Genomic DNA, 12,451 nt, shown 5'->3' with positions numbered 1-12,451 from the left:
CCTACTCCTGACTCTTGGGCCCGGCTCGCTCCGTTGACCAGGTCATCCGTTGCGGGTTCAGACTCTGAACCTGCACTCTTCAGTCCGCTGCTGATCTATGAGCAGGCGTGACACGCCATCTTGTCCGCGGATGGCAGACGTGTTTCTTGCCGCCGCTGCTGCTCCTCTTCCTCGCCTCCTCTGCGACGCTTCCTCCTCTTCTCTTCTCCCGCTCTAGTCATGGCGGTGGCGGCCGGGCCAGGCGGCGGCGGCGGCCGGAAACGGAGAAGCGGGCGGGCTGGGAGAGCGTCCTCGTCGCCTTCAACCTCCCCACGCGAGGTCCTGATTTTTTTTATTTAATCCCCACAGATACTCATTTCTGTTTGTTCAGATGCTATTTTATATTTTGCCTACAAGGTGTTTGACAATACTCCAACGTGGCTGCAGGATGACATTAGTCTGCAATTGTACTCAATGAACGATAGCAGTTTTGTTTGCAAATAGGTTCAGAAATTTGGTTTCCTGCACACATCATATCAGTAAGGCAATAGCTAGGCAAAGTGTTCTATTCAGATTTAGTCATGACGGGTCTGTTCTCCACTGTAGAGAGGAAAAAGTAGGGACGGTGAAGCCTTGGGTTACATGACAAATGCAAAAAACTTTTCAAACAGGTATACTTTTCTTCGTGCTTTTTGTATATGTATCTATGAGAATTATGCAGTATCATATGGCAATTTGATTATATTCTCAGGTGTGCCTGCAATGGAACATTGGATTTCAGCAATATTATTGGTTCTGCATACAAGGATACTACCAAATGGAGTTGAAATTGCAGCTGCGTTAAGTTTGGTGACATTTGCAAAGGATTGGTTGAAAGAACAGAGTCACAATACAGGAAAACGTAAGCTGTTACCGTTAGCTTGAATAAATGTACACTGCTTAGTTCATATTTGATTCCAGTGCTTTAGCTTTCTTGGATAGTAGAGTTATTATAGAATAAATTTGTGTCAGTATAGACACAGAAACATACATATAGTTGTACAAGGATAGTATAGAGTTATTATAGAATAAATTTCTGTCAGCATTTACCTTGACTTGGTTTATGTTTGATATGTAATCTGATTAATGGTTTACGGACTAACAACTATAAAATCTACTTTGATTTGCAAGGTACCCCCAATTTCCATACTTACAGTGTTTTTATTCTCCATTTAGTGCAGCTCCTTCCTAGATAATATTTCTTGGTTTGTTGTCGAGTCCTATATTTGCTTAAGTGACGAATAGACCAAGTTCATCTACTATAGATATATTTTTTTCCCAAAATGAAAAAGATTGACTTTGAGCATGGAATTAATAATCTATCTGCTAGAATTTATCAAGAATTATGTTTGTGTTGGATGTGCAGAATAGTAAAACACGCAACAAAACATATATCTGGAAAAGTTTACGCCGTACTGATGGGTTAGTTATTCTGCTCTTATTCCATGTTAGTTAAGAAGCAGATGTTTCGTGTCGGTTCCGGTTATATGCCTAAATGTTTTTCGCCGCAGAGATAGGTCTTATATTTAATGCGACCTACTTTTTTCTCAAATAATGATATCTGCATCCCTTGATGTTGTAGGCCATGGCTTGACTGATTATGGCCAATTAGAGCATGTATATCTATATATCTTGCTTTTTTTTCTTTCTTCGGTTATGGCGACCCAGGATATTTGTTGGTGGTGTTGCAATGGTCATCTTGCTTATTCTTGTGTCTGCTACTACTTGTTTCTCGGTTCCTTACTACCACTTCTGACCACATTACTTTGCCTTACATGTGTAGGGTTATGCTGTTGTGGGCTGGTCAAGCAGTGACCGGGCCCTGGTGGACTGCAACTTGCCCAAACCATACCCTGATCCGCAACTCTACTTTTCTCTTCAATTTTTGCTCCTGGTGTGCTTTGGAATGTGGTCGCCTAGCGCAGCTTGCCCCCTTAGAGCCTAGCATAATTTGTATTGGAGCAGACTTTAATTAATTAGATGTGTGATGTGTCTGTTTACAAAATATTTGTTGTTTCTTTGCAAGTTTATCATGTTCCAGGGGCTACACATGCCTTGATAATAGCACCACAAATGTCCAGGTTCATATGCAGTTTTATTTTAGGCATAATAGCAACCTTATTTTATAGGTGAAGGTAAAAGAGCTTCCTGCTCAGGCCTGACTAGCCATTTTGTGATCTCTGTAATATGATATGATTGTTGTTTTGAAGTTGGTTACGTTAGTCCCCTATTTATTTTGAAGGATCCTTCGTCCGTCTGATCATTTTTGCGTCTTCACAGGTTGTTCTCCTGTTTTTGACTGCATCCTTGCACCGTCGTTACAAGCGATTTCCCTTCACTACAGCCCCTTTCATGTCGTCGTTACAAGAGATTTCACAGTTTCCCCTTGTTACCATGTTCTTCAGTTAAAATGCAGTTGTAGTGCTCCAAAGGTGAGACAATTTCAAATTCTACGTCATCACTCTTTTCTTTCTGTTTTTCCTGTGCAGTTTTGAACTGTGTAAAGCCCATACGGTCAGACAAGAGCTTGTACATGTTTCTAGATATCTATTCGATGTGGTAATCAAGTGTTAACCTAATTTTACAATCTCATAATATTAATTGTTGTGGTGTTAGATTTCTGTTTTACAAATAGTGGTTCCATATTTTGTTCCTATTATCTTTGCATAATTGTGTTGTCGAACCAATTTTCAGTTATTTTCTTTACTGTGGTTCGGATAAGTACCTATTCAACGATGTTGGACATTGCGGTTGGTGGCTACATATTACAAAGATCATCTGGGTTCATATCAGTCATCTTTATCTTGAATTAGTGATATGCAATTTTTTTGCAAGTACTATAAATTAGAGTGGTCCATTGTTTTCTTGATGGGCATTTGATTATTCAGATTAGTGTTTTTTGCTATGCCCTGGTTTGGTCCTCTAGAGAGGGCCAAACCTACTGATCTGCTAACATAATAAGCCTTGGGGTATGAAAGCCTTGTGGTATGAAATAGTTCCATCCCATTTAAAGCATTGCTTTTTCAGTGTCTGCTTGAAACTGAAACTGTTTTTAAATCTTGCTGTGAAGGGCAGAATGTCCATTGCAACACCATGGTTAAATCAGCCTTAATAGTTAAAAAGCATGGTTGTATTGCTCACTTATAAGGCGTTCTATTTTGTTGAAGTGCATTTAATCTATTTTCTCTTAATTTTTCAATCGGTGTGCATAAAGTTGTCTTATCTGATACATAATTGATTAAGAGTTTACAACTAATCTCAGAAGTATCGTCTATAATAATTTCAAATGGTGTTCATATATCCTGATGTGATATTGTGTGTTTTGGTGTCCACACCTTGGGGTACTTTATTCTGATTTTAGTCTACTTTCACTACTTCTTCAAATAAGTTTCTTGTATTATGATTTTGGATGCACAACCTATTGATCAATTTTTTTAAATAAGAAAGAATCAACATTCATGATGTTCTGCGGCTGTGAAGTATTTGTTATTACCCTGACCCTATTGCAATTGTTGCAGGCTAAACCTTGAAATCAAATGTAATTTTGAAGCCATTCTTGATTATTTTGCCAGCTGCGGTACATGATCAGAACTAAGGCGACAATGGCCAGACTATGTAAGTTATTCATTCAATGTTTTTCTACATCCTGATTAATGGGCAGTTCGGAGAGCGTTGTGTAATCTCTACTTTAATGAACTATATTATATCGGTTATTTTATTCTTCCTTTTTTTATTCATTGGCTTTACTACTTTATAGACACCTACCAGAGGCTATAAGGAAAGTGAGCTTGAATTATGGTGCAGGATGTCAGTAAAACATGTGAATGAATCAAGAATTGTGTATGTAGATATTGATGCAAGTTGGTTGCATTTTAGAGATTGAACAACACCTGCTTCGTGTTTGTGTAGAAAGAGGATGGCATACTTTGCATAAACTTGTGTAATATATCATTGTTTTATTTCTGGGTCAGCATTGATTTTTTTCTCCATTCAAAGAAATTGTTTGCTAAAAGGGGCAAATAACCATCTTATATTTCTAGATAATATTCAGATTCATTAAAATAGTGGTTTCAAGTGTCGCATTCAATACTAGAGTAATAAGGATTAAGGTACAGAACTTTGTATGTTGTGTAAGAATAAAACCATTTGTTTATCTTGCCAAGTTTCAGTATTATTACTTACGATATCATTCTATCAATTGATGATAAGACAATTGCCTAGAAAGAGCAGCGATAAGACAATTTACAAAGACACAATATAGTTATATTTTGCATTTCTAGGAAATTGCTGCTCATTGATATTTGTTTGAGCTTCTAATTTCTGTTTCCCCTAGAGTATTGTTAATGCTTTACCTTTTATATTATATAGTTCAAGCACTCAGAAGAACTTCTCTTGTCGTAGGTCTGGTGCATAGATTTAATTGATACATTGCCAGTTTGGACAACACCTTCAAACATTATCTCGGAAAGAGTTCATCTGGTAATGACAACGTCAAACATACAATTGATGATAAAACGATTATGCAGCCATTCTTGCACGCCATTAAAGAACTTTTATAGGACCTAAATGTTTTCTTTTCTAATTCGAAAAAACTGCCTTATTACCTGATTTCTGAAGTTTGGGTCGTATCAATATTTTTTTGCTTTTATATTGATGGACAGTGGAGCAACTCCGTGCTTACCTGTTCCTATAATAACCTTTATGATATGCCAATACATTCATATAATATCCTTTTTACATAATCATATTGTCTCTTTTCTTGGCAGCACAACAAGACTTGGATGGAAAGGCCTTTCTGCCCCAGCACAACATAACTCCTGGGGTCATATTCGGCCTCCCAAGGTCCTACTAGGGTTGTTCTTTCTAAGGGTGAAGCATTGCCAGTTGTGCCAATGGTAGGATGATACCTATTCTCAAATTTATATTCTAACAAGGAATGGGTTATTTACAAATCGTATGTTTCATTTGTTTCAGCCGGGCAAAAGGAATAGCTCTCTTGAAGGACAAAATGCTGTAACTCTCTTCATATACAAGATAGAACTTATGACTTCAATTCCGGTATAATTTCGCCACTTGCGCCTGTGGCGCAATGGGTCATATATTCTCTGAGGTTCCCTAATGTTTCTGAAAGCTGCCCTCATGTTTGCTAATGTTTGATTTGTGCTGTCGCAAGTAGCTTTTGTTTGCACTACTGGACGAACTATGTTGAGCTTTACTTCTAGGAGGCAAATTACTCTTTAGCTTAAACAGATACTAAGATTTTACAGGACATTTTACACGGCTCTTTGATCACATCTCCTGGTATTTTGGGTCTTTCAGGTGATAGAAATAGCCAGATGGATCACGAAAACATTGTGAAGATGGTGAGATATTGCAAGGAGTTTGATCCGTTCTGAGGAATGCTTGTCTTTGAGTACCAGCCAAATGGGACCCTCTACGGTAAGCCGATATGGTCTTGGCACTGCAACCTTGTGCATATGATGCCATTTGACTGAAAACATGGCGGGCGAAGATTTTGCTCAGCATCGCGCGCATTCTAATACACTTCACACTGAGCCGATGGCTCTGCTCGCGCTCCCCGTGTTGACGGCCAGTTCAGTCTATTAGTTATAACATGGCTTCTTCACTGCAGTTGACAACGAAGACTGCAGGGTGAAAACCCCACATCAAATTTATTGATTAGTAAAGTCATATACAAAAGATTTGCAAAGGTTAGAGAGTCAGCTAGCTATAACAGAGAGTCAATCCATATTGCAAACTGTTGTGAGTACTTGGCTTTCACCCTATGCAAGTGCAGGGTGACCTCATGCCTAAATTTGCTTCTCTAGGATCTAAAAGATGGCAACACATTCTGAAAAATAGCTTCATTTCTCTGTTTCCAAATGTGCCAGGCAGCCAGAATAACAACCTCAGTGAAGAATGGGTGACCAAACTGCTGCTTTGTCAACATAAAACTCTGCTCAATGGAGTTACCCTGCTGCCAGTGAATCTGTAGATAGTTCCATATCCTGATGCTAAAGTTGCAGCCAAAAAAGAGATGCATCCAATCCTCAGTGCACCTTGTGGGACACAACACACAGTGAAAGACATTCTCCAAAGAAAAAACACGCACATTGAAAGACATCAGTGACATTCCAGTGTCTTCTGCGAAGCATGTCTCTGGTATTTAGTCTATCACTGAAAAGCAGCCAAGCATGGTATTTTCAATTTAAATCATGAAGTGTGTTTTGTCACGGATGTGATACTCCGTGCTGCAATCATTCTTGCCACGAAGGAATTCGTAGAGATTACCACCTTTGAGAAGGTTACAGATACAATATGTTCTCCTCGAGTAAAATTAGTTTTGCGCATTCTGAAATAGAAGTTATGTCTTGCAACTTCTGGTCACTGCTCTTTGCTATAAGAATCATTGGTTGTTCAGGTAAAAAAAAAAGAATCATTGGTTGTAACGAGAATTCATAGGGCATATTGTGGTGTTTAAAATCTGAATAGTCAGTTGCTCTTTTATTTCTTTATTGCAGCTACCATCCCATATTAAATACCTTTGCATGTACGTATTGACTATTTGTTCTGGATTCTGGTCAAAACAAAAACATTAATGCGGAAGAACACGTGGGCAAACACAGTAAGATACTCCCTCCGTTCGGAATTACTTGTCGCAGAAATGGATGTATCTAGACGTATTTTAGTTCTAGATACATCCATTTCCGAGACAAGTAATTCTGAACGGAGGGAGTATAAAGATACACGAGAGGGGAAATCGAGGGAAATGCGGAAGAACACGTGGGCAAACACAAAGATACAAAGGGGTAAACGATGAAACCTATCTAGCCCTTGTTGAAACCGCTTCCTCTCACTGGCCGGTCCACCGATCCAATAGAACCTCGCAAGGAAGATTGACTAGATCTACTTGAATCTCACAAGAGAAAGAGTAGCTTCTATGAAAGATTCATCTCCAAAGGAGGTCAAGGTAGGTTCCACACATGGGGGAAAGTTTGGCGAGCAAAGCTCAATTCTCAATTCTAGTCTAACCTTAGATCTGAACCCTAAGGGGTATTTATAATATTAGGGACGAAGGGGTAAGTGGAAGTGGAGATACATGGGCCAAAGGCCGCTAGTAGAAAAATGCCCATTTGTCCCGGTTCCAGAGGGCCTTTAGTCCCGGTTCTGGAACCGGGACTAAAGGGTCGGTACTAAAGACCCCCCTTTGACCGATTCTTATACGAACCGGGACTAAAGGCCCTCCACGTGGTCGATGTATGGAGCTTCATTTTTTAAATTCTTCACGCATAGGGGGGTGGTCGTTTATGCGTCTCCGTCAGGGACTACTACTGCTACATGCTGCAAACACGTCTTGCGATATTCAACCCCATACTATATGGAGGACGTCTGTTCCAGCAGTGGGGGGTCGACATGTACATAAAGATCGAGGGATGCAGGTTAAAATGGATTAGGAACCACTAGGCTGAGCTACGTGCCGACTTATACCAAGGCGTTGTCGATAGCATCACGGCAGGGGAGACACGAGCGAGCTCTATTGGCACTAGGACTGTTCTCCCATGGTCATTCCAGGGGGCTTCCATGACATGAAGCGGAGGCATATGGACGCCATGGCATTGGTGCAGACGTACGGCAAGCCTGACATCTTCCTGATGATGACCTGTAACCCAAATTGGCAGGAGATACATGATGAGTTATTTCCATGCCAAACACCGCAGGACCAACCAGATCTTGTGGCCCGAGTGTTCAAGTCCAAGCTGGAGACAATGAAAGATATGTTGACGAAGAAAAATTACACTAGGCGTTGTGAAGGCGTACATATATGTGGTAGAGTTCCAGAAGAGGGGCCTCCCGCATGCCCATTTCCTGTTGATTATGGATTCGAGATATAAGCTTCTTGTGCCAGAGCAGTACGATCGTCTCATAACTGCCGAGCTCCCAGACAAGCATAAGTACCCAAAGCTCTATGCCATGGTCGTGAAGCATATGATGCACGACCCATGCGGGTCCTGAACCCCAACAACGTGTGCATGCAAGAGGGGTTGTGCAAATGCAGGTACCCACGGGATTTCAACGAGACCACCGTATAGGGCAAGGACTCCTACCCTGTTTACCGAAGAAGGAAAGACGGTCGCAAAGCGAAGGTCCGCCGTCAAATGCTAGACAACAAATGGGTTGTTCCTTACAAACCCTTACCTCCTACGGATGTTCAACTGCCACATATAAGTACATATACAAGGGTCACGATCAAACTTCGTTCAATATCGACCAACCTGACGCCCAAGGCAACATAGATGAGATCAAGAGATTTATCGACGCAAGGTGGGTAACTCCACCAGAGGCGATGTGGAGGATATTGGGCCTCACCCTTTGTGAGAACCAACCGACGGTCCTGCTGTTGCCGCTACATCTCCCAAACATGCACAAGGTCACATTCAAAGCGGGAGAGAACCTGAATGACATCCTGGCCAATGATAACTCATCAAAGTCTATGTTGATGGAGTATTTCATGGCTAACCAAGAGCACGTGTGGGCTCGAGATATTCTGTACAAGGACTTCCCACGAAGTTTCACTTGGCAAAGAACAAAGAATTGGCAGGAAAGGGCACAAGGTTACCAAGTAGGCCGAATCATGTCAGGCAATCCCGTCGAGGGGGAGCGGTACTTTCTGAGGGTGCTTCTAAACCATGTACCAGGCTCAGTGTCCTTCGAAGACCTAAAAACTGTGGATGGTGTGTTGTGTGATACCTTCCATGAGGCCGCTGAGAGGAGGGGTCTCATCGAGTCCGACAACACGCTCGACGAGTGTCTGACGGAGTCCGAGTAGTGGGCCATGCCGATTTCTCTCAGGAGGCTCTTTGCAACAATCTTGGTATTTTGCAAGCCTGGCGACATTCGCGGTCTTTGGGATAGGCACCTTGAGGCGATGTTTGACGACTACATGCGACATCACACATGCCCAATCATGGTGGAGCAGATGGTGTTGCTTGATATCAGGGGAATGCTGCAGTCCATGGGAAAGGACATAAAGTTGTTCCCTCTTCCGGACATCGATGATACTTATGACAACACAGAAGGCGAGGCTCGGGAGGTCATCGAGGAAACCACTATCAAGGTTGCCGAGGACGAAAAATCCCTGGAGTCCTCACTAAACCCTGAGCAGAGGAAAGCCTATGATGAGATAGTAGCATCAATTGACGACGGCGAAGGGGGCGTCTTCTTCGTCAATGGCCCGGGAGGCACTGGGAAGACCTTCCTGTACAGGGTGTTGCTTGCTAGGGTTCGAGGTGCGAAAAAGGTCGCTGTGGCCACTGCGACGTCGGGTGTCGCCGCTTCTATCATGCCTGGAGGCAGGACAACCCACTCGAGGTTCAAGATCCCACTCACCATTGAAGAAGGGGCATCGTGCAACTTCACCAAGCAGAGTGGGACAGCCAAGCTGCTGACGAAGGAAATATGCCCTAGAGGCAATAATAAAGTTGTTATTTATATTTCCTTATATCATGATAAATGTTTATTATTCATGCTAGAATTGTATTAACCGGAAACTTAGTACATGTGTGAATATATAGACAAAACATAGTGTCCCTAGTATGCCTCTACTTGACTAGCTCGTTAATCAAAGATGGTTAAGTTTTCTAGCCATAGACATGTGTTCTCATTTGATGAATGGGATCACATCATTAGAGAATGGTGTGATGAACAAGACCCATCTGTTAGCTTAGCACTATGATCGTTTAGTTTATTGCTATTGCTTTCTTCATGACTTATACATGTTCCTATGACTATGAGATTATGCAACTCCCGAATACCGGAGGAATACTTAGTGTGGTATCAAACGTCACAACGTAACTGGGTGATTATAAAGATGCTCTACAGGTGTCTCCGATGGTGTTTGTTGAGTTGGCATACATCAAGATTAGGATTTGTCACTCCGATTGTCGGAGAGGTATCTCTGGGCCCTCTCGGTAATGCACATCACTATAAGCCTTGCAAGCAATGTGACTAATGAGTTAGTTACGAGATGATGCATTACAGAACGAGTAAAGAGACTTGCCGGTAACGAGATTGAACTAGGTATGGTGATATCGACGATCTAATCTCGGGCAAGTAACATACCGATGACAAAGGGAACAACATATGTTGTTATGCGGTTTGACCGATAAAGATCTTCGTAGAATATGTAGGAGACAATATGAGAATCCAGGTTCCGCTATTGGTTATTGATCGGACATGTGTCTCGGTCATGTCTACATAGTTCTCGAACCCATAGGGTCCGCACGCTTAACGTTCGATGACGATTTGTATTATGAGTTATCTGATTTGATGTACCGATGGTTGTTCGGAGTCTCGGATGAGATCACGGACATGACGAGGAGTCTCGAAATGGTCGAGAGGTAAAGATCGATATATTGGAAGGCTATATTCGGACATCGGAAAGGTTCCGAGTGATTCAGGTATTTTTTGGAGTACCGGAGAGTTACGGGAATTCGCCGGGGGAAGTAGTGGGCCTTAATCGACCATACGGGAAAGGAGAGAAGGGCCTCAAGGGGTGGCTGCGCGCCCCCCATGGCAAGTCCGAATTGGACTAGGGAGGGGGCGGCGCCCCCCTCTCTTTCCTTCTCCCTCTCCTACTCCTTCCCTCTCTCCCCTGTTGGAAAAGGAAGGGGACTCCAACTAGGATTGAGAATCCTAGTTGGATTCCCCCTATAGGCGCGCCCCTCCTAGGCTGGCCTCCTCCTCCTCCCTCCTTTATATACGTAGCCAAGGGGGCACCCAAAGACACAACAGACAATCTCTTAGCCGTGTGCGGTGCCCCCCTCCATACTTCTACACCTTGGTCATATTGTCGTAGTGCTTAGGCGAAGCCCTGCGCCGGTAACTTCATCATCACCGTCACCACGCCGTCGTGCTGACGGAACTCTCCCTCAGCCTCAGCTGGGTCTAGAGTTCAAGGGACATCACCGAGCTGAACGTGTGCAGATCGCGGAGGTGCCGTGCGTTCAGTACTTGGTCGGTTGGATCGCGAAGATGTTCGACTACATCAACCGCGTTACTAAACGCTTCCGCTTTCGGTCTACGAGGGTACGTGGACACACTCTCCCTGCTTGTTGATATGCTTCTCCTAGATAGATCTTGCGTGATCGTAGGCAATTTTTTTTGAAATACTACGTTCCCCAACAGTGGCATCCGAGCCAGGTCTATGCGTTGATGTTATATGCACGAGTAGAACACAAAGAATTGTGGGCGATAATAGTCATACTGCTTACCAACTTGTCATAGTTCAATTCGGCGGTATTGTTGGATGAAGCGGCCCAGACCGACATTACATGACCATGTTCATGAGACTGGTTCTACCGCCGTGCTTTGCACACAGGTGGCTAGTGGGCGTCTGTTTCTCCAACTTTAGTTGAATCGAGTGTGACTACGCCCGGTCCTTGTTGAAGGTTAAAACATCACACTTGACAAAAAATCATTGTGGTTTTGATGCGTAGGTAAGAACGGTTCTTGCTAGAAGCTCGTAGCAGCCACGTAAAACTTGCAACAACAAAGTAGAGGACGTCTAACTTGTTTTTGCAGGGCATGTTGTGATGTGTGGTCAAGACGTGATGAGATATAAATTGTTATATGAGATGATCATGTTCTGTAAATTTATCGGCAACTGGAAGGAGCCTTATGGTTGTCTTTTTATGGCATAATATGCAAGCACCATGTAATTGCTTTACTTTATCACTATGCGATAGCAATAGTTGCAAAAATCAATAGTTGGCGAGACGACCATGTAACGACACGTTGATAGAGATCAAGATGATGGAGATCATGGTGTCATGCCGGTGATAATGGAGATCATGACGGTACTTTGGAGATGGAGATCAAAGGCACAAAATGATGATGGCCATACCATGTCACATATTTTGATTGCATATGATGTTTATCTTTTATGCATCTTATTTTGCTCAATACGATGGTAGCTTTATAAGATGATCCCTTACTAAAATTTCAAGGTATAAGTGTTCTCCCTGAGTATGCACCGTTGTGACAGTTCTTCGTGCTGTGATACCACATGATGATCGGGTGTGATAAGCTTGACGAGCCTAGCATATGCAGATATGGCCTCGGAACACTGAGACCGAAAGGTCGAGCGTGAATCATATAGTAGATATGATCAACATAGTGATGTTTACCATTGAAAACTTCTCCATCTCACGTGATGATCGGACATGTTTTAGTTGATATGGATCACGTGATTATTTAGATGACTAGATGGATGTCTATCTAAGTGGGAGTTCTTAAGTAATATGATTAATTAAACTTTAATTTTTCATGAACTTAGTAATGATAGTATTTACATAACTATGTTGTAGATGAATAGCTCGCGATGTAGCTTCCCGTTTATTTTTGATATGTTCATAGAGAAAAACTATGTTGAAAG

General features: G+C 42.3%; 1 protein-coding gene and 1 long non-coding RNA gene across 7 annotated transcripts; both read left to right on the top strand.

Annotated features, from left to right (window-relative positions):
* Positions 1-39: 39 nt before the first annotated feature.
* On the top strand, positions 40-6,525 carry LOC125519709 (uncharacterized). 6 transcript variants are annotated; one of them, XR_015604378.1, is made up of 11 exons: positions 40-318; positions 427-518; positions 559-650; positions 731-880; positions 1,802-2,450; positions 3,537-3,633; positions 4,420-4,497; positions 4,785-4,913; positions 4,993-5,076; positions 5,338-5,457; positions 5,910-6,525. It is a non-coding gene; the product is annotated as an uncharacterized LOC125519709 (long non-coding RNA). The 6 variants fall into 6 exon arrangements; XR_015604376.1 differs by having other exon boundaries at positions 41-318; positions 427-483; positions 586-650; positions 4,993-5,128; XR_015604377.1 differs by having other exon boundaries at positions 42-318; positions 586-650.
* Positions 6,526-8,362: 1,837 nt separating this feature from the next.
* On the top strand, positions 8,363-8,845 carry LOC147991738 (uncharacterized). Its single transcript, XM_087538788.1, has one exon. The coding sequence runs from the start codon at positions 8,363-8,365 to the stop codon at positions 8,843-8,845; it is 483 nt and encodes a 160-aa protein (XP_087394914.1).
* Positions 8,846-12,451: the final 3,606 nt, after the last annotated feature.

Source organism: Triticum urartu, chromosome 1A (assembly GCF_056163025.1).
Source record: "Triticum urartu cultivar PI428250 chromosome 1A, HENAU_Tu73, whole genome shotgun sequence".
Taxonomy (NCBI): Eukaryota; Viridiplantae; Streptophyta; class Magnoliopsida; order Poales; family Poaceae; genus Triticum; species Triticum urartu.
The sequence above is the reverse complement of the archived record's forward strand: the minus strand, read 5'-3'. Positions and strand labels throughout refer to the sequence as shown.

Bases quoted from the DNA above. Each gene is read 5' to 3' on its own strand.
- LOC147991738 (XM_087538788.1), top strand. From the start codon at position 8,363: ATGTGGAGGATATTGGGCCTCACCCTTTGTGAGAACCAACCGACGGTC.